This window comes from Miniopterus schreibersii, assembly GCF_964146895.1.
Source record: "Miniopterus schreibersii genome assembly, chromosome: 4".
Classification (NCBI taxonomy): domain Eukaryota; kingdom Metazoa; phylum Chordata; class Mammalia; order Chiroptera; family Miniopteridae; genus Miniopterus; species Miniopterus schreibersii.
The window spans coordinates 9,053,682-9,081,333 of record NC_138105.1 but is presented as its reverse complement, the minus strand read 5'-3'; the positions used below and the strand labels follow the sequence as shown (position 1 = coordinate 9,081,333).

The window sequence follows — 27,652 nt, the reverse complement described above, 5'->3', positions numbered from 1 at the left end:
GCTTCACTGGATAATATTTGGAGGCTGCTATGCTGGAGACTCCCGAACATGTGGTAAGAGTCTGAGCACCCCGGAAGCCCTGCAACCCCTTCGCCCCTTTGCCGTTCCCTCTGGGCCCTCGCTGGGTTGCTGGGCAGACTGGGAATCCCAGGGGTAGTATATGGGAGGAACAGCTCACACACCATATGTAACTCAAGGGAACTATTTTTTAAAGTTTGTCACGTTGGCCTAACCTACTCTCCTATTTGTAAAATCTGCTCCTATGAACTTTATTTCTACTTACTTTCTGGGTTGATTGGCTCTCGTGAGTGAGGGGTAGGAAGGAGGGGTGGTAACGGAGGAGATTTCTATCCACGTAAGTTAGAGTGAGCAATGGATCCGTCAAGGGTCCACCAGGGATTCTCGGGACGTCACTGAATTCTGTCCCTCTCACCTCAGAGAGCTCTCGGCCTAACAATATCTCCTCTATGATCACTTCCAATTTCATAAGGAGGCCACCAAAACTTGAGATTCTAGTATTAGTGTTTGATTCAAAGGGTCATTTCTAAATTTTCACAGTCCATGGTAAAAAAAATAATAAAGTGAACTCTGAGACAAAGAAAGCCACGATGAGATGTGATTTTAAAGTGGTCACTTGTGACCATAACTGAAATTAGGGCAGTGAGTTTTAGCTTTTTGGAGAGGTCAAGAATGAGATAAAAATAGAGACTCTTTCTCTAGAAAGAGTCAAGGAGCATATGCCACACACATTATCTTGAATTTAATTTTAGTTGGGGCGATTCGTGGACCTTGATCCCATCCATGGAGCCCAGCCAAGAACTCAGAACTTAGAGCAAGAAGGACCACGTAAGCCAGGCCTGGGTGAGAACCTGGTCCTCACAGCCTGTCTCCAGAGCCCATCCTGTCCTCTGACTTTATAGGTTGGCTACATTTCAGTTTTGGGCACCAGCAGAAATGTCCATCAAAATGGGAAACGTACACCCAGTTACTTGGATGACACAGCCCCCTGTGGACCCGCTGTATTGACAGTTCCTAAAATTGCTACCGGCCCAGTGGCAGAGCACAAAGTCATGGGCTCGAAGTACATCTTTACCCCACCCCGACAGGTCAAGTGACCTTAAGAAAAGGTAGTTGACCTCACTGAGGCCCAGGGTGCTTATCTGCAAAATAAGGGTGACCAAGGAGGAGCACCCTGAGCACAGCCCACTGCAGCCACAGCCCCCACCGAGTCAGCTGAGCAGACTCGGGGCAGATCGCAAGGCGAGGATAACACGTACCCAGGAAAACCCAGGCAAGGTTATGCAGGATTTGTCCTGCTTGTGTTTACAAGTTTTAGAGAGTGCTTTTCTTTTCTACCTCTACTCCAAAACTTGGGTCATAATGTTATATTAAGACTATAACTGTATTGCAGGCCATTATTTAGTAATCTAAAGAAAAAAGCAGAGCTTACCAACTTTTAAAAAAAATTTAATTTAAATTTTATTTTTTTCTAGAGCTTACCAACTTTTAAAAAAATATGTGTCTTTATTGATTTCAGAGAGAGGAAGGGAGAGGGAGAGAGAGACATAGAAACATCAATGATGAGAGAGTCATTGATCGGCTGCCCCCTGCATGCCCCCTGCTGGGGATGGAGCCTGTAACCCGGGCCTGTGCCCTGACAGGGAATCGAACTGTGATCTCCTGGATCCTAGGTCCCTGCTCAACCGCTGAGCCACGCCAGCCGAGCTGAGCTTACCAACTTTAATCCTGCCTCTCAACTGTCAGAATTCTGAGCTTTATAGGAAAGACATAAACCTCGATAAACATTTTCTTTAGCAAAATAAGTCTAAGACCAATTGACTTTTGTGAAATGTGGTAAACTTCACTATTAAAAAGAGAAAGTAAAATATTTTTATCCACTAAGTTCTTATACCGAAGAATAATCTAAAAAGTTTGCTGAGAATGTGACCAAACCCAAGTAGCTGGAATGGCTGTCTTCCAGCCAAGGTGTGGCTGCACTCTTTTATTATCTTTTGAACAAAACTGAAATGTTTTTGTGTTTGTTGAGTTATTTCTATTTCCAGCAATATACTAAATGAAGGGTTCCTATTTTCTAAACTCATTTGTTAGAATGTTTGGACCCATGGCAGACCCTCCGAGTAATTACATGGGGTCAATGCTGACCACAGCTCCCTGGCCCCGTGCTAAGCAATGTACATGTTGCCACCAACCCGCCTCACAGCCCCACGATGTGACCCTATTTCCCACTTTCTATAAAGCAGGCCAGCAGGGTGCATAGAAGTTGAGGGACTCACCCTGGGTCCCACCATTGTGTCCACTTGAAAGCTTCACCGACGGTAGCGAGCTGGTGGACTTCCTGAGAGGCAGGAACGCTGGGCCGCCGGCTGCTGGGCCCACCGGGCAAGAAAATGCTCTGAAACGCTGGCTCATGCTGCACGCTCAGCTCTTATCGTTGTTATCAGACAGAAAAATCCCTAAATTTGCCTGCATCTTACTGTATCACTTTGCATAAATGTGCAAATGAGTGAAAATTAAACGGATATTCTTTAAACTGCTCTTAAGACCTGGACCAACGAATGCAAATGAGGTCAGAGACCAGGGGATTCTTGGGTTACACGCACACCTCCACGCCATTCGCGAGCGCACTAATCACCATTGTGAAGTGTGATCTTGTGTGTCCCCCGGCAGGTGTGAAAGCATGGAGCTGGACAATAAAATCCGGGACCTGATTGGGAGGAGCGCCTCTCCTGGCCCCAGAGGGGCCACTGCAGGGGCCAGCCCGAGTCACGGAAGCTCGCGCTCTCTCAAGGTAAGAAAACACCTTCTGCCTACTTTGTCTCAACACACCTGTCAGCCGTGCGTTCACCGAGGAGAATGGATGGCGACAATCCCCAATCACTTACGGGTCACGTGCTTCCTTATGGCCAAGGGGATGAAGCTGTCTTATAGTCACTCCCTGTTACAGAAGAATCCCTTTAGCGGAAGTACTGTCCAGGTTAAAGGTGACACCAGGCACCTGCGGCGACAGGAACGCTCGGAGGAGCTCCTGCGGTTAGAAGGATGTTTAATGCAGCAACGACTCCTGTCTGGGGAGGAAGGAACCCAGCCCGTGTAAACCATTTACACTGGGCTACTAACATCCGCAGAACGCAGGCCAGTTCTTAAGAAGAAACGAAGTTTCCTGGTTGAAAGCGTGGTTTGTCAACTTCCTCTTGTTTCAGGACATTTGTCTCTGGTGCTTTATGGGAGCAAATAAAACTCAGGGGTAAGCGCGAGCCAGGAATTCTGTGGGTGGCTTTCTAGACATGCGTGGTAAACAACCCCATAGATTCTTAGGCTCTGTCGCCCTCTCAATTAGAAGCTGTCTGTCTCTAATGATCATTTCCAAAAACATCTAGTGTAAGTAAATTTAAGAGCATGGCTGACATTAAAAAATGTTGCCTAACTTCTGTTTTAGTTCCTGCTTCTAAAGTAATTTGTGGGCATTGTGGAAAAGTTACACTAAGCACAGAGAAAACTGCAAAAATCACAGAGAGACAGATTTACAGAGGAGCTAACGAAGCTTGGGTTCCCCTAAATGGGGACTTACTTTTATACCTAATTTGCATTCACAAATTGCTGTCTTTTTCTCTTTAAAAGGAGGCCCTGGGGTTGTACAAGCCTCAGGCCTCACAAAACATAGACGTGCCTCTGAAACTTCCTCCAGGCAACCACTCCGAGCACCATCGCTGGGCATGTGAGGCCTCTGTGTTTGTCTTAAACACACATGCATGCACAGAGAAATGCACACACACACGCACACACACACACACATGCATGCACATAGAAGTGCGCACACATGCACATGCATACACACAAATATATGCATGCACACACAAGCATGCATACATGCACACAAATGCATGTATGTATGGCACACGTGCACACACAGAGAAATGCACAAGCACATGTGCACATACATGCACACACAAATGTGTGCACAGGCACATATGCACATGTGTGCATTCACGTGTGCACACGCACACACGCACATGTGCACACACAAATGCATGCAAGTGTGCCCACACAAGCACACATGCACACCAGTGCATAAGTGCATGCATGTGTGCATGCACACAAACATGTGTGTACATGTGTGTGCGCACAAACACACATACAAACACATGTATGTGCTCAGGTGTGTGCACACACATACACACACCCTGTTTGATAACATTACCTTTCATTTGATAACATGTTGTGTTAACCCTGTGCCTCTTCTTTTCATTCACTTAATGAACAAACAAGACCACGTGTGTTTTGTACCTGAGCACATCCTCTTGTTAGAAACACACTGTTTTCTGAAAAAGTCATCTTTCTTCTCAAAGTCAGAAATGACTCTGCTAAAGGTTGGAAGAGGAAGACTTCTCTCCCCTTCCTTCCCACCCTCTCACCCCCTCTGACACCCCATTAGGACTTCCTTCCATCAGGGCCATGTCTGCTTTTCTCCAGAGCTGCTTGCCTAGTCCTGGAAGGGCACTTAGAGGTGAGAGTTTGAGTCCCTCCTGCACCCTGATCCTCACATGCCCTGGTGTCGGCCCCTAGGACTCCTCTGTGCATACGACTCCCCTCCCATTCTGTCCGTTTTGTCCCTGGATTCCTTCTCGCGTGGCGCAGGCCTCACCTTCTACATCCTCACTGTCGTCCTTTGGGGAATTAGTTCCCTATGTTTTTGGACTTAATGGTGACTTGTTTCTCTTAGGACATTCTTTCCCCCATCTCTTTCCTGATGGAACTCACTCGTTTTCCTGCACTCCACACATCAGGAAGGGAGAGCAGATTCCTCGCTGATGTTCCTATTTTCCTTGTGAAGCGTAAGGTAGAGACATCTGCAGAGAGTGAGCGGTGAGAGGGGAGCCCAGCGATGCTGGCAATGGGGGAAGCTATGAACGGGCCACTCAGACACAGAGGCAGGAGAGCGAACGTAAAGGAGTCACTCGCTGAGTGGCAGGAGGCTGCTGAGTTTACAAGACCAATCGCTAAGCATCTCCATCACTCTCACCAGCTTAAAATGTGCTCAGCTCTCCTCCACTTTTAAACATATGTGGGACCCACTGTTGTATGGTGGTGTTGCAGCTGTGTTACGCTTCACAGCCAAGCTTATTGACCACTGCGCCCAAGACTTTCTTATTCCACCACGACCAAGCTCTACCTTGAAAGACCTCACGGTCCTTCACACCTGACTTCTCACTTGTCCTTGTTCATTCACTGGACTCAACTCACTTATTCGAATGTCTTACTCCACTGACATCTGTAATATGAATCCCTCAGTGCCCCCTTTTTCTCTGACCTCTCCCTCTCGCTCACCTGCACTGGCTGTTCTCCCACGGCCTGCCTGTGCTGTGTCGGAGGCACCCACGGGTCTGTACCTAGTCCTTGGTTCATTAAACTACAGGATACACACTGGTGACTCCAGACACATACTTGCTGAACATGGAGTTCTTTCTACAAGCACATCAATTTCACTCAGCATTTTCTAAAGTGAATTCAATCTTGTCTCTGCTAAAACAGAGTGTTTACCCCTCTACCTGTCCTACGCTGGTTAATAGATCATTACCCACTGAGTCATCCAAATTTGGGCATAATCCTGGGCTCCTCCAGGGCCTCCTGCTGCACAGCTCCAGGGGGCGCCATTCATAGAAGAGCGCCATCTCTCCTCACCCTGGACGTTCAGGGTCTCGCCTATTCCACCTTCATATTATCTTTGAACTTTGCTACTTTTCCTGAACTCTCACTACTGTGCCAAAGCTCAGATATTCAGGATCTCTTGTCTAGACTACCCCCAGGAGATAGATACCTACCTGGTTGTCCTCCCTCAGTTTTACTTCACACTGATGCATATTTACCAACATAGATCCTGCTAATAGAAAAGTGCCTAGAACTTCCAAGTAGTTTCCTTTACCTACATCATAGAGTCCAAATGCCTTGGCTTGATCTATAAAATCCTCCATGATCCAGCCCCTGCCTGTGTTTAAAACAAAACATTAGAGAGCGGGTCTAATATTTGTTGGGCACCGACCATAACAGGAATGACTGTAAACATTAATATTTTGTTTGATATCAATGACAACACAAACATGGCTACATTTATCTTCATTTTCCAGCTGAGGAAACCAAGGTTCATAGAAATCTGAAAGTGGTGCCTACACTCGCAGAGTTGTAAAGTTCTAGTCTCAGGATAGGAAGCCACGCTCTGAGCGTATTTTTCTCACCGAGTCACCCTGTCTCCTACATATTCAGCCCCTGCCCCAAATGCACCTATGTCCCGGCCGCCCTGCCATCCTACAGACCGGGCAGTTCTGTGTGCTGTGCCTGTCACGTGCTGTGTGTTCCCGATGGCAACACTCGCCTCACTCGGGTCACCAAAGGTCTGGGCCAGAACCCCAGCTGGAATCAGGAAGGACGCTGCGGGGAGTAGGCCCTCCTTCCCGGGCTCAGGGCACCGGCCTGGGCTCAAGCCCCTGAGCCTTCGCTTCTCCTGAGAGTAAAGTCCCCAGGAGGCGCCCTGGCGGTCTCTCTTCATCCCACCAGGCTCCTGGCACTGCCATCGGAAGGTACCTTCTGATCAGTGACTGACTCCTTAAGCGAGCGCCCAGCGGGAACCTCTGCCGCTTGCGCTGCGGAGGGAAATCCGCGCCCGAAACTAAGCCGCACTTCTCGCCTCCCTGGGGCGCTGACACCACCCAAAACTCAGAAGGGAAATGTCTCCCCGGTAAGACAGGGGTGAGCCGGCGACAGAGGGACTGTGGGGGCGCCTCTCGTTCCCCACGGAATGAAGCAAGCGGAGGAACAGTCGGGTGACGCCCTTTCCAGGAGCAGGGAGCGACTTTCTCTAGGACTTTCTGAGATGGAAAGAACAGGGTTGAATAAAAGAGGCGCGAGGCGATGGATGGGCCTGAGACAATGTTCCCTTTTTGCTCAACTACCTTTGCCAAGGATACGGAAAGGGGGAGAGGCTCCAGGAGAAAAGGAGAGGCCGACCCATCGCTTTGAGGAAAGGGAAAACCGTTACTGATGAGCGCGCTTCCCTCTCCCTCCCCTGGCCGGGCCAGCGGGCCAGGAGGGCGTGGAGGCAGAGGGCAGGTAACGTTATCCTGAGGGTAACAAACGGGCTCAACCTGAGCGGCAGGGACTGACTCTGCGCCCAGACCTTAACGCATGAGTGTGAATTTGTGACCCCGTAACTTATGTCTTCAAATACAAAAGGAAGTGACGGGAGGCTCGGGATGCATGTCACTGACCGACAAGCCCGTGCCCAGGCAGCTTGGAAGCGAGGGCGCAGCCTGGGGGCAGGGGGACAAGTGTCCAAACCTGAAGAAGATCCTCAGAGTTGAACTGCTTAAGGACCTTCGGATTCTATTTTGCTTTTCTGATTTTAACTAAGTAACAGCACCAAAAGTAATTGGCTTTTAATAACTTTAGTACAGCCCTGGCCGGGTAGCTCAGCTGGTTCGAGCGTCATCCAGATACGCCAAGGTTTCGGGTTCGATCCTGGGTCAGGGCACGTGCAAGAAGCAACCAGTGACTCCATGGATAAGTGAACAACCAATGGATGTGTCTCTCCCTCTCTCCCTTCCTCTCTCTCTCTCTCAACTCAATCAGTAAAAATAACTTTGGTGCAAGTTGCAGGAGGACGTCTCACTAACTGGGGACGGATTCTAGGTCTGGATGTTCTTTTCAGGGACAGAGCCTCGGGAAAATGCTCTGGGGGTCCGGACAGTCACGTGAACTTAGGACGCACTCGGAGATCATGAGGGAAAACCTCCTGCAAACTACAGTAAGTTGACACAAGTGTTCTGGGACCACGGTATAAAATACTACATTCTGATGTTTCCCCCTCAAACAATGTCAGTGTCCTCTGTAATGAATTGTTCTCTTAGTTCCATAAAATTCGTAGCACTTACAGAATGAGAGATGACTCACTGGGTTCCACACAGCTCAGCTCACATTTGTGAGGCCCCGCCAGAAAACCCTGCCTTCAGGGAAGCCAGTGAGCGAGCCGTGAAAAGTCAACAGTTACCTAATTCTCTGGGAAACAATGCAGTTGTGGCAGTGGGGCCACGGAGCCTCGACCTCGTTTGCCTGGGCTTTCTGCAGGGACTTCCTCTCCCCGGGAAGACACTGCCAGTAAAGGAAGAGTGGGATTTACATACATCCACCCGCCTCGCTCTGAGTCACAGCCTGCAGGCTTGAGACATCCCGGGAAACCCCTGCTTAGGAGAGAAGTCACGGTTGCTGTGCTTATAACCTCATTCTGCGAAATTCAAGTCCAGGGGCGCTTCCATTCACTTCTGTTGGAGAAGCGATTGCCATTACTTCCCACCTCGCGCTCGCTGCGTCTGTGAGCTTGTTGAAATTCTGGATACTCGGTCTCCCTGGAAAAGACACCCTAAGAGACATCTTCTTCCCTCTTTGTTTTTTTTTCTTTCTGCTGTCCAAGCCACCAGGAGAAGCAGCTCCCACGGCACATCCTGCGCAGGGCGCGAGTAGAATGAGAGCTGCAGACGGGGCCTCGGAGCCCGCGGAGGTAAGAGCCCGCTCCCGGGCGGCGAGCGCCCGGCGGTGCCCGCTGACCAAGCGGCGAGGAGAGTGGAAGCGGCCAGTGCGCGTTCTTTAGCTGACACCTGCTCTGCGTTTTTCAACAATGCTATTCAATAAGGAAACAGTATCTGGGAGACCGTTGCATTTCCTCTGACACCTCGGAGCTACGTGTCTTCTTTCACAAAGCGAGAGATTAAACCCAGTTCTCTCAGCTTCCCAATTCTGTGGGTTTCATATTTTGCTCTTGATTTAGAAGAATTCGAGTCAATGTAAAATTTAAAAAGGATATTATATTAATGTGGTTGGAAATAAAATGTATTATAACAATAAAGTAACCATAGTAAAATATATATATTTATATATATATAAATATATATATATAAGTATATATATATTTATATATATATATATATGTTTTCAGTATCTGTTGTAGAAACCAGTAACCAAACAAAGACTATGGTACTAAAACTATATATTTGGAATTAGTACCATAGTCTTTGTTTCGTTGCTGGTTACTACAACAGATAATGAATGAATGAATGTGCTTTCTTGAAGTTTTTTTGAAGAGATAACCAAGACACAATAGGAAACTCGGTGAGACTCACTTGCTCATCTGGGTATCTAATTTAGCAGTGTCAGAACTCGCCTATCTTCGAAGGTGGTCTTGGTATCATGGTAAATGAGAGGGAAGTGCCCAGATGCTCTGAACACAGGTTACATTTTATAGGGAATGATTATTACATAACTGGGCCCTTAGTAGGACCAATGACTAAAAATCTGTGTGCTTCTTGCAATATCAGTTGCCTTCAATAGCAACTGGAAAGCAAAGCAAACATAAATGAAAGGATCCTCCGAAATGTTGTATAACAGAATTTGCTTCATTTTAACACACACCTGAGACGTAGGAACCCTGGTAAAATATTAATCTCCAGAGACACTTCTGGTGATATGTTTAAGGCTTACAAGCCATTCCTGTTACTGTTTCTCTCTCTCTCTCTGTCTCTCTCCGCCCCTCTCTTCTTCCTCTCCCTCCCACAATTGTATCTCGCTTTTCAATAACTCTTACTTATAAAATAAAAATTAAGGCTCAACATAGTTTGTATTTTTTTTCAGAGAGAATTATAATATGGCAAAAAAAAAGAATGCCCCCCGTCTGATTACTCCTAATGCGGATTCCCAGAAGGCAGGGTCATACAAATGTTTGCTGATCCCAGATTTTTTTTTTTGGTTCTATATCACAAATAGAGAAGAGATTTTTTAAATACCCCAAATCCATGCCCCCGGGCACGGTGTAAACATGGGGGAACCTTGAACTTGAGCATGAATCCTGATGACCTGGGGAATTTATTAACAAGCGAGGTAGGAGGGTAGGTGGCACAGAGGGATTTTAGGGCAGCGAAGCTGCTCTGTGTGATACCATAGCGACAGACGCATGGAAAGAAAATAGAGGCGCTCTGGCTCCGTTTCAGAAACGCCGGGCAGTGCCCGGGATGCCCTGTGGTTCGCCGGCTCCCACGTGGCGGGTGCGCCCTTGTGTGAGACCCACCGGTCAGGCGTCCCCTCGCTGCGGGCTCGACGCACTGAGCGGGGCTGACTCACGGCTTCTTCCAGATCAAAGATGCCCAATATTTAGTCTGCTCTCGTCTGGGAGTGAGGCCAGTCTCTTGGAAGCTTCCCAAAAAGGGAAAGGCCAGGTGCAGGACCCAGCATACCCGCCACCTGGGTGTGATGTCACCTCCGGCACTCAGCCAGGCAGCGCGAGGTCAGAAGCAAGGACCCTCGTTCCCAACTTGACCACGGGAGGACGTCGCTTTGAAAAGGCGGTTTGAATTGTACATGGATCCGAAGAGGAGGAAGCTAAGAAAATGAAGACCAGCATCCCTGGAGATGCAAAGTAGCATCAAGCCCTAAAACGCTGAGTGAAACACGGGGAAATAGAGAAAGGAAAGGAAGGCGGTCTTGTAAGTCGTTTCTAATGAAAGTCCTTGAAACCCCAGGGCGATTGCAAAAGACCGCTTCCTGTGGGCGGCTCTGCTGAGGGCCAGCGTGTTCCGAACGTGTTTCTTCATTGCCCGTGGGTATCTTTAAGCAATTTTATGGTCCACAGTAACCACTGAGCCTGAAACCCAACCGCAGATTTAGGGACTATCACCCAATTCATTGTATCGCCGTGTGGCTCAGATGAGACAGTGGCAAGACTGCTGAGTTAGAGAAAAAGGGCTGGTTACAACGACACAATTCCCGGCATTCTGTGCCCATCCCACCTCTATACCAGATAGCTGACTTGTTATAATTCTAGAATCAATTTTCTGCCTCTTAACTGTACGTGTTGGTCTTTTTTTCTTGCTGGTTCTGTCACTCCTCTGACTTTCACCAGGGCCGCTCTTCAGATCCTGGTCACACCTACAAAAATGACTCTTTAGGAACGTTTACTATGTAATTGCCTAACATGTTCCCATGGGATTTACCAGATTTCTATGGGCATTATGCTCTCTGAATTTTCCTTTTTTAAAGAAGAATTGACATCCAAGCTCCTAAAATCCTAATTTCTTGTTTGCCTATTACATAGATACTTTATAATTTATTAGATAATTATTTGGTAATTAATTTATATAAAGGAGTCTGGAGTGAAATATAAAGCTTACTCATGAGCAGGCCTCTGTGAAGGGCGGTGGTGTGAGGATCGCTACTGCTGGAATAAGACAGCGTTTTGTAAGTTCCAGCGTGAGAGTTTGCCAGATGCATGGAGTTTGTGAGGGACGGTATTTCTCCTGTTTATTTTATAGTTTATCTTGTTTTACTCTTTTTTTTCCTTTTTCTTTCAAGTGTGCCAACGCCTCAAGAGGAAAGAACTCAACAAATTCTCTTGAACAAAAGATAAGGTGCTTGGAAAAACAGAGGAAAGAGGTAATTTTGAAACATGAGTTAAATCAACATGTGCCATGGATTGAGGCTGAGAATAAGGCAGAGAGTGTAATCACCCAGAGACACCTTTAATTTTTGTTTTTGGGTCACAGGCACTATCTCTGGGGTCCGGACTTCATTAACCTGAGAGCAAATGCTATTTCTTAGTCACTACTTATCTCCTATGTTGTCTCTCCGTGTTTGTGCAGATGAATGACAGTCATAAATCCCAGAACGATAATCTTAATTTCCTCAACACTTAGGCGTTTCCTCCCCATGGGCCAGGTGAGCTTATCACCTGTGCCCCGTGTGCCTTGGGACTTGACACACCTTGAAACTCAGGCTGTCAGAGGCTTTAAGCATAGTTGACGTAGGCGCTGTGACTTCATGAGTTGGACAACGGCCGCTGGGGGTTAAGGAGTGTCACCGTAAAAAATGTTTGTTTCTAAGATGTCAACGGGAATGTAACCGATACTATTTTTTTAAGCTCTGCCTTTCCGAGTTTAATGAATGTTAGAGCTTCTCTATCCTTCTCGACAGTGGATGAGTGAGAGGTGTAGCGAGTTTAGCACTGTGTATGTTGTCAGTTTTGTAACTGCTCCTCTCAACTCTTCTATATATTACACCCTTCCTATCGTCTCCTCTGGTGCCTTCTACTCCCCTTTGATACTGAACTATACCAGAGCCATGTTATCACAGCACAGAAAAGGTAACCCCTGCAATGCCAACAGAGCAGGTACATACTGTTACAGTCTTATAATAAATACCTGCATCTATTTCCAGAATAAGAATGGCCTGCCACTCCGGACTAGATAGTTTGTTTTGTAATTAGGAGAAAGTCTTTCTACTTTTTTGTCATTGCGCTATCTTCCGATGTCTGTTGCCAGCGTCGGAGTTTCTCTTAATGTAGAAAGTCGCAGACTCTCCTTACAGGAAAACTAAAACACAGGTCATAGTGTGTGTGTTTTTTTCTCTCTTCCTTCTATTTATCACATAGTTTTAAAACTTTCAAATTGCTTGCGACCTAAATTATTTCTAAGTATTGTCTTATGACAAAACTAGTATTCCTTGAAAATCTATTCTTTCAAAAACTTGATATTATCCATTTGTTGGTCCGTATTGCAAATCATGCGTGAATTTTAAAAAGCCCATTATTGCAAGCGAATGATACTCAGTTAATGGGGTTTGGAATTTGTTAGTATAAATTCTGCTTTTAAAATGCTGGGAGAAAGATTTCATTATTATAATCAACATAAGCACATAGAAAAATACAAAAAGGTTTGAAAAAAGACCTTTTATATTTTAATGGATCTTACAGAAAACCATCAATACTTACACATTTTTACCAGATTCTGGTTGGATTAACCAAAGAAGATAAAAATTCACATAACTAAGCAAAGCTAAAAGTGCTAATAACCTGTTCGTGGACTAGTCAAGGTTTACCAAAGACGATGGTTTGTCGGAAATACTGTTCACCCAGGGCTTCCAAAAATCTTAGTAACATCAAACCGTGATTTCATCTGGGCCACATTTCCAAATGGGCAGAATCCCTTTTGATTTACCAAATGTTAATGATTTCAGCTCCTGGAGGTGAACCAGCAATGGGATCAGCAATTTCGAAGCATGAAAGATCTGTATGAGAGGAAGGTAGGTGCTGTCGCTGTTCGGGATTTAAGTCAGTCACCGGGGGAGCCGAGCGCGAAGGTTCTGGGGGTTCCCGGTGCAGAGCCAGCTGCTGAGTGAGGGGTGCCGAGTGCACCACTGGCCTCTCGGCACCGCAGACGGATGCCCAGTGCCGGTGAGTGGTCTTGAGTGTGGCAGAAACGGTGACCCTGGGCATCGCCCCCAGAGCAGTGGCTGGAGTCCTCACTCCCCCGTAGCAGGGCGCACAGGGCACACAGGGCACCGGCCTCGGGGTGCCTAGCGACACAGGCACATCAGGTTACCTGTGAGGTGAGGGGCAGTTTCAAGTTCCTCCCGTTTCGCACAAGCTAGCTCCGATTCCTTACCTGGGCCACACGGCGATTCTCCACAGACACACAAACAGAGGCGTCCCCTCTTCTCTCAAAAGCATGTTCTCTCTCAGGCAGCTGCTGCTTGGCTGAGAAAGACTATTTTGGAGAAAATATTTCTGAATAGTTCTAAGTCAGTTTAGAATTTAAAATCATTCCACATTGTAAGAGAGAAAAGAGAAAGTGAAATCCCCAGATATTCGGAATGAAGAGACCTGACCTCCAGTGAGTAATGCGGCCGGATTGCGCTTTGGCGCCCGGAGGTCCTAGGTTTAGAAAGAGCAGGACCCGTTCCCACCCCCCGGGTCGTGGTCAGGCCACCTGGTCATACCGAGCCTGGGGCAGCTCTAGAGCCTCCCTTTGTAACGAACGCGCTCCTGGGAGAGCGGGAGCGTGTTCCCCGGGCGGGAATGGCGGGAATCCCGCCTCGGGGTGAGGCCTGTGCCCCGCGGTGCGCACGCTGAGGGCAAGCCGCAGGCTGGATGAGCCTGCTCTTCTCGGGTGTGGGCAGGCCCTCTACCCCCTGCGGCCGCACCGGAGAGCTGAGAGCTGATGCCAGGCCTAGGAGTCCCTGTCTAGGCTCTAACTCTGCTTCCCGGGAGGTGGTGTGGTTTGGGGACGGGAGGGAAGGGCCGGAGGCTGCGGGGTGTTCATTTTCCCCTTAGGGGACACTCCTTTTTACATCATATAAATATCCTGGTCTTTGTCAGGATGGTGGGCAAGGGACCTTGCTGGGGGATGCCCAGGAGCAGGGCCTGGCTGTCCCCTGTTAGCAGGCTGGGAGAAGACCTGGGGGGTGTGAGCTCCAGTCTGCAAATGTCTGTGCCGACTCCTCAGTTTGCAGAGCTGAAGACGAAGCTGGAGGCCACAGAGAGATGCCTCAGCGCCCTGGAGAAGGGACAGCCACCGAGCCAGAGGGATGGTGACGAGCCCAGGGACCTGGCCCGGGAGCAGCAGCAGAGAGAGGAGGTGGGCGCGGCCTGGCTGAGGACATGGGGGTGGTGACATGTGTGAGGGTGGACTGTTATGCAAGTCCCCGGGGCCACCGACAGGGACCACTTCTCAAGACTCAGAAGGAAGGGCATGCCTACCTGTCCTCCTCTGTCACACAAACAGGCAGGTTGCGATTTGCCAGCTGGACCCTGGGTCATGGAGCTGGTGACGTCTTTGTAGGGCGTTTCAGCCTCAGAAAAAATTCAGGGGTTTTTACTCATATTTAACAATAGTATGACAGTGCCTTGTATTGGTACAGCTGCTTTCAGCTTACAGAGAGCTTTACAAACAGGCGTTATTTTTGCAGTTAGAAAGATGTAAAGGTTAAAAAGCCCCTCAACCTCCTTATTTCATTTAACACTCTCAGCCCACCTGTGAAGAAAATGTTATTTCTGCCACTTTAAAGACCGGAAAGCTGAGCTGTGAAGAGGTTGGCCACATGCCAACGTTGGCCACTTGGTGCGTGGGACACGGGAGCTCTCTCGTTCTGCAGGCCCGTCTGAAAGTGAGGCTGGGGATTTGGATAGCTTTTCCTGAGGCCACCAAACCTCACAGCGTTAAGGATACAAGGACGATTTCCTCCAAGCTCCCCCGTCCCCTCCCGAGGACAGGGCTCAGACGGGGTGCCCGGTGGCATGCACGCGTCCGCTCCGTCGTGACCCAGGCGTCCGCCTGCAGCGACGGCTCCTGCCGACGGTAACGGTCTCGTTTCCTTGCTCTTTGCCTCAGAAGGAAAACGAGAGCCTCAAGGAAGAGCTGCAAGAGTTGCAGAAAGAAAACAAGCTTTTGAAGGAAAAATATGCTCTGGAGAGCAGGAAGAAGGAGCACTATGAATGCGAAATAAAGCGCCTCAATCAGGTACGAGCGGGAGGCGGGGGGCCGGGCCGGGCCTGGCGCAGGCAGGAGCCGCTGCTGACCAAGGGGGCGCGGACCCCGGGCCCTGCCCTCTATGAACCTCTCCCCCGGCACGGCTCAGTGGGCTCGGCAGTTCATGTCCCTGCCAGGAATCGTCAGGAAACAGAAGTGAGGGATTCTAGAAGAGAGTAAGGCCGGGCGCTTAGTTGCGGGAAGAACCGCATAGAGCAGGCAGGTGTGTGCACAGCCGCGCGTTTCTTGGCGGACCGCAGGAGTTTCCTGAGGAAACCGGCTGCTCTTTAACACCATCGCCCAGGGCTCTGGGTGATGCTGACAAGGCGGGGGCTGTGCATTTGTGTGTGTGAGTGTGTGTGTTTTACGGGGTAAGAGCTTCATTTTCTGGAGGAAAGATCGAGATAAAAATTAAACCCTTCGCTGTTCACTTTTCCCAGGGCCGTGTCCTACGTGGCCCAGGGGAACGCTTGCAGTGCACGGGTGGGTCGAGGCAGGCATCTCTCAAACTAGATGTTTCTTGACAAACATAATAGAAATTGTCTTCCAAAACAAGGCCAGGAGGGTGACTGGCCTTGAAAATGCTTGTGTGTAGACCTCGTGCTATGCTGTGGTCAACTGGTGTCCAGCGTGGTCATTTAAAGGTCTGCAAAGTGTTGAGGATGTGGCTGCAGGGCTGACAGGGTGCTTCACAGATGCAATGCATATCCGACCTGTTTGCAGGCCCAGGCTTCAAGGGGAAATGGGGAAGTGAAGACAGACCTCATAAACCATGCACTTCTCTACCCGAGAGAGAAAAATGGTCAGAGATGCAAATTCAGGGCAAATGTGTGTTTCTTCCCTTTTATCTTCTACTGGAATTTCTCCACAAGGGAATGGGAGGAACTCGCATTGAGATTATATTTTAAATCCTCCCACTTCTGATAAGTGTCCTTCTGTTCTCTAATTCATCTCTCGGTGTGGGCACAGGATGTGAAGCTGATAGAAATCAGAGCAGCCAGGAGCTCTGGTTTCCTCTCACGTCCATGGGCGCCCCATTTATTTTTGTGTGTCTTTATTTAAAGTCATCAGAAATTTTTAAAAAGTTAGATGAACACTAATTTTATAAGTCTCGTGATTACAATCACAAAATCTCAGTGAGAAAAATTGATTTGAGTAAAATTCAAGTCTTTATAGAAATGTCCCCTTCTCAAAGAGAATTTCTCTGGCTATCCCAACTGAAATGACATGCTCCACCCCTAGTATTTGTGCTTTAATTTTTCCTTGGAATTTATTGATACCTAATCTATGTTTAATGTCTCATGTTTACAATCTTACTTGTTTCCGGAGTCTCAATCCTGACTGGAAGCTCAAGAGTGAGGGTAGATTTTTGCAGGGCCAACTCTGTTAGACAGAATGGGCACAGTGTCCAGGGCCCACAATACTCGTAGGGGCTCGTGAATATGTTAATTCCTCTTAAAATCAGAAGAAAAGAAAAGTGAACTTTCAGGTTGAAAACATGTTTTCATATTAATATTCATATACTCCTCTCCTAAGAATGCAGTTATAAAAGATAATTTTAATATATACTTAGAGAGAGGAACAGACTCACAAAGTCTTTTCTGTTTTGTTTGCTGCTGAATCCTGGGTGCCTAGAACATGGCCCTGCCCAGGGTATGTTCTTAAACGTTCCTTGAACGAGTGATTGAATGGATGGATGGATGGATGAGCCTAATTAGCCAGCACAGAAGATGTTCAATAGCTCATTCTGGACCTGTGAAGGCATGAGATTCACACGTCAACAGGCGTCACACATCACTGAAGTAGAGAGGAAAATAAAAGAGTGCTTCCAGCCAGAAATTATCTCACCCCACATGTCTATCTGTGCCTTTAACTATCACTTAAGAAAACAGAGATATAAAATGGTGAGTTATAAAACAGATCTTTCCTCATTTGGCACATGTATTACAGTCTAATGGAATATAAGGTATTATTCTAATTTACACAGTAGATTTTTTTCTTTTTTTACCACTGTAATAAATAAATGTTACTCAAAATGTTGCTCTGGGTGGCCGATTGGGCACCCGGCCCATCACAGCAGGGAATTCGGGGCCACCCCACTTGCACGAGCCAGCTGCCCGCTGACCCCTGACTCAGCAGAAGTGTGCGGGGTGGCAGAGTGGTAATTAACGTATTGTTTTCAGATCTCACACCACTGTGTGTACTCAGGTCCACTCATTTGCTTTGAAGGAAATACCCGAGGGCTCTGTTTTCGGTCCTGTTCTTGAAGAAAAGCCAGATGTTTAACCGAAGGGAAAGGAACTACCTGAGGCCAGACAGCCAGTGCCACCTGTGGGCAAACTCGGTTTGTGTGAAGTCTCAGGGCTGCGAGGCGGGCAGACCTGCTCAGTGTCCCTGTGCTGACAGTCAGCAACTGTGCTGCGATTCTCCGACAGGCTGCCGGCCCTGCTCAAGGAAGCTGGAAAACCCCAAGAGGGGAGGAATGTCTGTTAGACTCACCTTTCATCTGTGACTCATTTGCAAAATTTCTAGAATTCTGAGTAACATGAAAGGTAAACCAGGAAATTCAAATATAACAAGACCCACAAAAACAGTCTATTCAGAGGGGCAGGACAGGGGCCCAGCCTATCTGATTGTCTGGACTCATTGGGCTCGCCCCATCCTAGGTTCTCTACTACTTGCTTACACATTTTTTTAAAATTGTAACTATTATGACATTTCCTAGAACTATGTAGCTAAGCAACAAATTTTAGCAAAAACATAAATTAGTAAATAATTTTTGTTGTTTCTTTTAAATTCTTCTTGGAGTAACAAAAAGTTCTATTTCTCTTACAATTTCCTGAAAAATTACATTTACACCAGCCTGGATGGTATTTTCAGACTCTAAGACATCCCATGACGAAATCCCTAGCCTGGCCACACATATTCAAGACCATACATTTGTTTTTCAGTTCCTACCTTTATGATCGCATTGTACAGTAAGGCAGGGAAATAAGTTCCTAATAGTATCATTAAAACGATGTCACTGAAGCTGCTAAAGAAATACAAAGGAAGTGAATTTTTGCGGCTCTGAACTTGAACCTCCCTGTTTGTATAGTGGACTCATAACCATAAGCAACTAGTCACACAGTGTGTGTGCCCTGAGACCACGCCAGGATGAGGTATATTAACGTAAGGACTCACTCAAACCTGTGAAGAATTCCTGTGAGTTTATTTGAGCCAAACTATCTGACAACTGCCTGGAAGCCAAACCTCAAGGGACTGAGAGAACGCTCCGGAGAGGGGCTGTTCCGCACCTCGCTTTACAGGGTACAGCAAAGGGGGAGACCTCCGTGGGTCACACGAAACCCATGGGTGATGGACTAGGGAGGCGGGAGGGAGCAAAGAGGGGAAACCTCTGGGATTGGATAGAAAGTAAAACGATACACAGACTTCTTTTACACAGGTGGGTACAGGATAGTTAACAGTCAGCAGTTAACAAGTTAACAATAACAAGGAGACGATTCCTGGTCTCTGCCCTGGTGCATGGAGGGCCCAGAAAAAGGGGAAATTACTTTATTTTGCAAAGGCATGTTAATCAGGTATGTTATCTCAGATGCAGAAGACAACCAACAGGCTTAGTTAAGGTGAAAATTAACCTTTGCGAAGGAAAAATACTGCCTTAGAGCGTGATTACCACCATAGGCTGCTTTTAGTTAAAAAGTTTTAATTTCAGACCATCCTTTGTGGTTATTTTAGGTGTCTGAGTTTGCAAGGCCACCACGCAGGCCTGCCCTGAGCTTGTCAGGTTTAGCATGTGGCCCCTTTTCGTCCACAGGTATGTCCTGTCACAACAGAGGTGATGTCATTGACATGATCTGACAAAGTACAGTGTATGTAAGAGCATCTGGGGCTAGTGAGTAAAGATGATAATCTTGTTGGCAAACCTAAATGCCTCTTATTTCTTTCACCCCCTCACCCAGGGTGAAGACACCAAGTTTTACTGAATGTAAGAAAGCAGAGCATTACTCCGCCCTGCATGACATGAGTTCATGGTGTCTTCTTGACACTAATGTGCGGCTAGGCCAGGGCCCGCTGAGAGTGGTGGGTGGTGAATCTGTGCGGGCTCACACTTCTGTGCGTTTCCGTCTCTCCTATTGGGGACATATTTATACAGCAGAATATTACTCGAAATGTCACCTGGGGCCAGCAGCATCAGCTTTGCAGGAAAGCAGGTTCTCAGGCCCTACCCCCAGACCTGCTGATTCAGGATCTCTGGAAGCAGTGCCCAGGGATGGGCGTGTCTGCCACCTCTCCAGGTGACTCTGACGTCCCTAAATTTTGATCATTACTGATAGAGTATATATTTGACTGAAGCAGAGAATCTAGAGAAAGAACATAGAGAAGGAATATAGATATGTTGTCTTTTCGTGGTTGGCTAGGTGGAGGGGGCTCCACCCGCCAAGCCCTTCTGAATGACAATGAGAATTGAAGAACATAAGCATCGTCATGAAGGAAATACAGGTTCTGGGGAAAACACACACATATGCTAGAAAATCAGAAAGAAGAAAGTCATTCGGTCATGAAAGTAGCATTCAACAGAAAATTCTGCCTTGTGGTGCCTTTGAGATGACTGTGGCCATTACAGAGGAATTCATACCATGTAACTCCCAGGTCAGCAAGGCGCTTGTCTTACCACGCAGGTTCTCCAGGACGCCTTGAAGGTCGGGTGCTCTTCAGTTCCCGAGGGCTGCCTGGGGGAGGCGGAGGAGAGCAGCCGCGAGGAGATGAAGGCGGAGATGGACGTTCTCCGACAGCAGGTGAGAGGTTGGAGGGGCGAGCACGGGAGGGCATCGGGCCCGTGGGCTGTGCACCTTGGGCATTCCTGGGAGTCTGCTCTTCACGATGTGTAGAAGGTTTTTGCATTTACTTTCACAAGAATCATCTAATTTTATAGCTTCTTGGGAGAATATAGATCGACTAGTCCAGCTCACACTTTTAAAAAGAGGGGACTGAGCCCTGGCTGGTGTTGCTCAGTGGTTGGAGCATCAGCACACACACTGAAGGGTCTCGGGTTTGATTCCCGGTCAAGGGCACGTACCTGGGTTGTGGGTTCACTCCAGCCCCCAGTCGGGGGCATGCAGGAGGCAACCTATCAATGTCTTTCTCACATGAATGTTTCTGTCTCCCCCCCCCCCCCCCGAAAAGCAATGGAAAAAATATCCTCAGGTGAAGATTTTTAAAAAAGTAAAAAGAGGGATCTGGGTGTTAGGTGGGCTCAGAGGCCTCCCCAAGATCACACTAACGACCCTCCTGGTGAGATTCCGTTAGTTTGAGGGAGACGTGCTTTATTTTGCAAACACTATTGACCCAATCTCTGGACCTTCTCAGAAAATGGTAGCAGCTGGGCTGTTATTTTGCAGCTTCTGGCTTCTGGGCCTTTGAACAGCGAGGGCAGTTTTTAAGGGATACCCCCCACTGATCATAATCACTGCAGAGCCCAGCCCGCTCCTCTGGCCCCACAGGCCCCCCTAGAGATTTACTGAGGCACGTGGACTCCTCCCCACTCACCCAATCTCACTCACTGCTGCCAAGCCTTAGAACTTAAATATGTATATCTGCATCTAAATCTATATAAAAGGTATAGTTTCTTCCCTCTTATCTATTACATTGTGTTGTATTATCGCTGACTTAAAATTGATGGCCCCTACTTAAAACTTGTTGCACTGTTGGTGATGAAGGTACCACATTCATTAGCGTTAACAGACAAAATTCTAACTAGTAGGCTCCAATCTAAGTTGTAATTTAGATCATGGTCCTGGAGGAATTCCTTTACTTCATTCCCGAAGCTTCGTTTATTATTTCCACAGCTCCACATACTAGTTGTCCAGCCATCAGTCAAGGCCGTGCCAATTAAAAACAACAATAATTAAATGTTTTTCTTTTGATTTGCTTACCTTTCTGTAATATTTGGAGCATTTCAGGAGAGGTAGTCCACTGAAATATTACCATGTTTCTGTTTTTAGAATTTTCCTCCAAAATTCCTGGGGCAACCAAAGGCTGTGAAACCTTCAAACGGTCCTGCTTTGCTTTTCCATGCACATGAGCCTTTCTTTTCCATTTTGTGTCCAATTTATCATTTATGTTTGCAAACAGCATGTTGCCATTTAGTGGCTTCACTTAACACGTGTTGTCAGCAAACCGTTTAGGGCTCCCTCTGTCTTCACACCTCTGAACTGTGTGCTGGGGATGGGTGGCTTTCTCCGAAACAGCGACACCACTGGAAGAGCAGTAAAAACCCTCACAGTAATAAAAATGCACCAAAATAATGTATGAGGACACTCTCTTTCAAAATATCCACGTTATTACTTTCCTCCTGAATTCATGAGTCATGCTCAAGAAGGAAAAAGCTGAGACCTGGCATTCTAAACAGAGAGAAAAATACAATTATAGCCCCATGTGGCGGGATCCACCCAGCCCACCATGGAGAAACGGTCAGGAAAGGGTAGGACCGCACGGGCCCGGGGACACCTGCTCTGAAGTCATGCAAGTGCCCTGTGAGGAGGGGAAGCCAACAGTAACAGCAATTACTGTTTCCTAGGTGCAAATATACGAAGAAGACTTTAAAAGGGAGCGATCAGACCGAGAAAGGCTGAATCAAGAGAAAGAAGAACTGTGGCAAATTCATCAGCTGTCTCAATCCCAGCTGAACAAGCTGAAGTCTAAGGTACCAGTCAAGGCAAAACCACCTCAGCCAGCACGCGTGTATTGTATTGTATTTTGTGTGTATTGCACTTTTATTCCCCCACTTAAGAAAAAAAAATCAAGACTCTTTGGCTTCTGTTAGTTGCCACTGGATTTTTTTTTAATTTAATTTTTTTTTGAGAGGTTAGCACCGGGGATGGAACTATTCTCAGACACTCTTGTAAAGAATTGAAAACAACCGGAGATTTCTTTTAATTTAAGTATAGTAAGGAGTTACCCAAGCTACTGGACTCTAAAGTCTTTTATGAAGTTAGATTCTTTTGATCTTTTCTCGTAGTATTTATTTTGGTAGAACGGGGGCTGCCCTACCTAGCACTTCAACTCAGATCTGAAACTCTCAGCACAGTGAGGTTGTTTCTAAATTCTTGTCACTTTCTTTGAAGAGCTGTGTTAGAATATTCCCATCTTCCAAAAACATGCATATCTCTAAGTCTATGTATGTATCTAGTGAAACGGAGAATTTTCTTCAGTGGGTTCCCAGCTTAAATGTAACCGGAGCCTCTCGAGGAAGCCAGATAGCATCAGCCAGCTTATTGGAACAAATGCACTGAATGTCCCCACACTGAAAGTAAGTGTAATAGACTATATTAAGGTAGACTCCAGAAGTCACTGTGATGCGTAAATATTGATGGCAATGAGGAAAATGTAGCTAACACAATTTCAACTTAAGGAAAGAAAACAAATTTTGATTTTTTAAAATCATGCAGTGCTTTTCAATCAATAGGAAACTGTTGTGGGACGTTTGTGGGATGTGACACTGTGGCGGCCTCTGAATGATAGCTAATTTCAGTTTCATTCAATAAGTAATAGAGGCTGTTTCGATATCCATACCTATATCTATACCTATATCTAAATATATCAGCCTAAAGCTGAGAATTATAATGGCCCCAAACAAATTGGAGTAACAATTTAAAACTACCCATCTCTCCAAACTTCATTTGGGGTTTTCAAGACAGAGCCAATGCATGTCTGGAAAATTCCAAACTCGCCTGTTCCCTTGGCGTTACTTCTGTCAGTGTTCAGCCCCCAGTTTCTGAGCAGTTCTGAGAACTGGTCAAGAGTAGCTTTAGAAGAAACCACCTGGACTCTTCTTGCTAAACAAATGCCTTTGTTTGGTCCACAGATAAAAGCTTGTCAGATGGAGAAAGAAAGACTAGAAAAGCAATTGAAGCAGGTACGTGGACCCTTACCTAAGTTCCCCAAGCCTCTTGTCCGCGTTTCACTCGCACATTTATTCCCAAGGACAGCAGGTCCTCAAAGCCCCAGTGAAAGACATAGTCAAGCTCAGCTACAGGCGGCCCAGAACGACCATGCTTTTCACTGTCGGCTGAAACGGCCGTGGAGAGATAGCGCTCAGGGGCTCCCACCCCAACACTCATGGAAAACACTTTGCAGACCCACGGCGGGCAGGCAAGCCTCGGTGTGCGCACGGGGCGGGTCTGTTGCGCACGGGGCGGGTCTGTGCAGACTCGCAGGCCCCTGGGGAGTCCCTCTCCTTGGCTTTCCCTGCAGCTGCTGACGCAGTTCACAGTGGAAAACTCCACAAGGACGTTTGCCCCTTCTGAGAAACAGTGTCTTCCTGGGCACTGACACACTCTGTCCCCACCCCGCGGGTTCTGTAGGAGCCCTGGTAGGCACGTGCTATCTCCTCTCTGACGTCAGTTATGCTATAAGGTGTCTGCTCGCAAGGTAAGAAAACAACGGCGAGGGCCTCCTGTGAAGATAACTCAGCAGAGTTAACTGTACATACCTTTTGAGTCTTTCTGATTTTTGTAAAATGAGAAAAACAACTATAGTTTCACCTTCGGTAAATTTGGCCAGTGAGCTCATCCGTATCTGTCCAGGGTCCACATTGACATGACTACTGTTTTGAGATAGGATTGTGCCAGAGTTAGGCTAAGGCTTAAGGCTGCAACCAGCCCTGGCCAGTGTGGCTCAGGTGGGTGGAGCATCATCCTGTGCACCGGAGGGTCGGTGGTTCGATCCCTGGTCAGGGCACACTCCCAGGCTGCGGGTTTGATCCCGGCTGGGGCACATACGGGAGGCAGCAGAGGCAAGAGATGGATGTTCCTCTCTCACATAGATGTTTCTCTCTCTCTCCTTTCCTCTCTCTCTCTCTCTCCTTTCCTCGCTCTCTCTCTCTCTCCTTTCCTCTCTCTCTCTCTCCTTTCCTCTCTCTCTCTCTCCTTTCCTCTCTCTCTCTCTCCTTTCCTCTCTCTCTCTCTCCTTTCCTCTCTCTCTCTCCTTTCCTCTCTCTCTCTCTCCTTTCCTCTCTCTCTCTCTCTCCTTTCCTCTCTCCCTCTCTCTCTCTCTCCTTTCCTCTCTCTCTCTCTCCTTTCCTCTCTCTCTCTCTCCTTTCCTCTCTCTCTCTCTCCTTTCCTCTCTCTCTCTCCTTTCCTCTCTCTCTCTCCTTTCCTCTCTCTCTCTCTCTCCTTTCCTCTCTCCCTCTCTCTCTCTCTCCTTTCCTCTCTCTCTCTCTCTCCTTTCCTCTCTCCCTCTCTCTCTCTCTCCTTTCCTCTCTCTCTCTCTCCTTTCCTCGCTCTCTCTCTCTCTCCTTTCCTCTCTCTCTCTCTCCTTTCCTCTCTCTCTCTCTCCTTTCCTCTCTCCCTCTCTCTCTCTCTCCTTTCCTCTCTCTCTCTCTCCTTTCCTCTCTCTCTCTCCTTTCCTCTCTCTCTCTCTCCTTTCCTCTCTCTCTCTCCTTTCCTCTCTCCCTCTCTCTCTCTCTCCTTTCCTCTCTCTCTCTCTCCTTTCCTCTCTCTCTCTCCTTTCCTCTCTCTCTCTCTCCTTTCCTCTCTCTCTCTCCTTTCCTCTCTCCCTCTCTCTCTCTCTCCTTTCCTCTCTCTCTCTCCTTTCCTCTCTCTCTCTCTCCTTTCCTCTCTCTCTCTCTCTCCTTTCCTCTCTCTCTCTCTCCTTTCCTCTCTCTCTCTCCTTTCCTCTCTCTCTCTCTCCTTTCCTCGCTCTCTCTCTCCTTTCCTCCCTCTCTCTCTCCTTTCCTCTCTCTCTCTCTCTCTCTCTCCTTTCCTCGCTCTCTCTCTCCTTTCCTCTCTCTCTCTCCTTTCCTCTCTCTCTCTCCTTTCCTCCCTCTCTAAAATCAATTTAAAAAATAAACGACTGAAACCAAACCATGCAGTTGTATAAAGCAAATGCGAGTGCGATCCCCAGCGGCACCCACTCCTAGTGACCGACAGCCTTGTCGCCTTGTCTCCTCAGAGGTGTCTGCCAGCCTGCTGCTGTGGCTTGGGCTTCCACCCGCGGGAAGCATGCGTGCTTGCAGGCCCCAGGGCCGCGCAGGATCTGCAGAAGCCCCCGGTAAGTAAGAACCTCACTCCAACCTGCAAGTGCTTCCTTAATATCCTATTCTGGTGAAATCACGTCTGTCCGGAAGGCGGCTCAGAAAGAGCCTCCCTACACTGTGGCAGCCCCTAATCCGCAGTGACGAGGTCCACATACACTGTCCTTAAGCTTGTGGCATTGTGTTCACCGGACGCAGAGGTATGAATGTTAACTGCAAGGCATCAAAAGGAGCTATAATCCCCTGAACAAACTCACAACCTTTCATATGGGTCATTTTTAATGACGTACCTCACTCTACCAAGAAGACAAAAAGTCAGTCTGAGGGATGCCTTTTTCCGTTGTAAACTCATGTTGAACTGCATCTGGGCTAAACAGTTTTTGACATTTTCCAACTGAAAGGATATCCCTAAAGGATCCAAGAAACAGTGGCCCATTTAAGTTTCTCTCTGCGCTGTGTGGGCCCAGGCGGATGGGATGGACAGCGGGGCAGTTATTTTGAGTGGAACTGACTCGGACAGTCCGCCTGAGCCAGTCAGCCCCAAGCCCCCTTCCCCTTCTCAGCAGCAGCACCCCGCCCGCCCTGCCCGCGGCCCTCCATTCTGCCTGCACAGAGTCTTCACACAGGAAGGAAAAATATGCGTTTTCCTGTGTTTTGCATTCTGTCCGACTACTCCCCTCGCCCTTTGCTTTTCTTAACTGCGCTTCTAATTTTGCAAAGAATCGGAGATTTTAAGTGGATTTCCCAGCAGAGCACCCACAGAGAGCACGGCCCTCCTGGGCCCATCCTTCCGTATTTGAAAGTGACACAAGCCCTTTTCCCGAGGGAGGGCCGGTGGCTGTGGGTGGCACCGGGACGCTGGGGTTGAAGGAGCCTGGAGCGGCGCGGCGCCCTGCCCCGAAGCTGGTCTTGTCGCTGCAGAGCTGCCGCTCCCGGCTGCTCGCCTCCCCCGGCTCTTTCCTTTTCTTTATGTGTTTGCTTACTTCTTGGTCTTTACAGAAACATTCCTGAGAATCTCCAAATGCAGCTGTGATGCCTTAAATATGTTTTTACGGAATGTAGAAGTCAATTAATGTTGTGGAAACTATAAAGAGGTCGACGTTTACTTAGAAGTTAGCGCCTCCAGGTTGGGGAATTGGAAAAATAGTCTTGGGATAGGCTAACTATCAAACCAGCGAGTCATCCAGGTTTATCTAGAAGTAATGTGACGGCTTCCTTCCCGTTTTCATTCATGGAAAGAAGGCAGCGATTCGCCTGCCGTAGTAGCTGATCAGTCTTTGCCTACAAATTAGAAGAGGTAAGGCAGCCAGAGCGTGTAAAATTACCTCACAGTTAAGGGCTGTACTTGAAAAACATTCCAAGCCGTGTACAACGGCTACCTTCTCAAGTGGTATTTAAGTAAACAAAATCTCAATATAACTGTAGAATAGACAAAGACTCCCAGAATTAATTTTAAAATAATACTTCACACTTATTCTAAGACTGAACTGAAGCACATGCAACCGTGTTTGTAAAATTGCAGTATATTCGCCTTTTTTTTGGAAACTGCTGGAATTTGGAGCTGAGGCTCGAGTCACTCACCCGATGTGTTACTTGAGACATCTGAAAATAAACTAGGAGATAAAAACCAGAGGTGATCTCATTTCCTCTTTCAGTTTCTGTGCACCAAGGGAGCCAGGAGCCGAGGTGTCTGGGGGGGAGGAGCGGGTCAGGCTGCACCAAACGCAGATTCCTGGTGTCTCGTCGGGGAATCCAGCCTCCGGCTACTCCAGGGGTCGGGCGGCCCTGCCAGTGCTCCCCAGTGGCTCACTGTTAGAGCAAGTCTCCCCGAGTTATTCCCCAGAGGCGACGGAATAGGGAGGGGAAGGTGTGCGTGCTCTGTGCCGTGGGGAGCAGGCGGAGGCGGGGTGAGCGTGTGGCACAGAGAGATGGCAGCCTCGCGGGCAGGGAGAGGCGCAGAGAGATGGCAGCCTCGCGGGCAGGGAGAGGCGCAGAGAGATGGCAGCCTCGCGGGCAGGGAGAGGCGCAGAGATGGCAGCCTCGCGGGCAGGGAGAGGCGCAGAGATGGCAGCCTCGCGGGCAGGGAGAGGCGCAGAGATGGCAGCCTCGCGGGCAGGGAGAGGCGCAGAGAGATGGCAGCTCATGGGCAGGGAGAGGCGCAGAGAGATGGCAGCCTCGCGGGCAGGGAGAGGCGCAGAGAGATGGCAGCTCATGGGCAGGGAGAGGCGCAGAGAGATGGCAGCTCGCGGGCAGGGAGAGG

General features: G+C 48.0%; 1 protein-coding gene across 1 annotated transcript; it reads left to right on the top strand.

The window, feature by feature from the left end:
• Window positions 1-48: 48 nt before the first annotated feature.
• Window positions 49-23,690, top strand: TNIP3 (TNFAIP3 interacting protein 3; the record flags this gene model as incomplete). Its single annotated transcript, XM_081134017.1, has 10 exons — window positions 49-53; window positions 2,689-2,809; window positions 11,407-11,487; window positions 13,066-13,131; window positions 14,334-14,465; window positions 15,219-15,347; window positions 20,039-20,155; window positions 21,937-22,062; window positions 23,224-23,274; window positions 23,613-23,690. 10 exons carry the CDS (start codon window positions 49-51, stop codon window positions 23,688-23,690), a joined length of 906 nt encoding a protein of 301 aa, XP_080990143.1.
• Window positions 23,691-27,652: the final 3,962 nt, after the last annotated feature.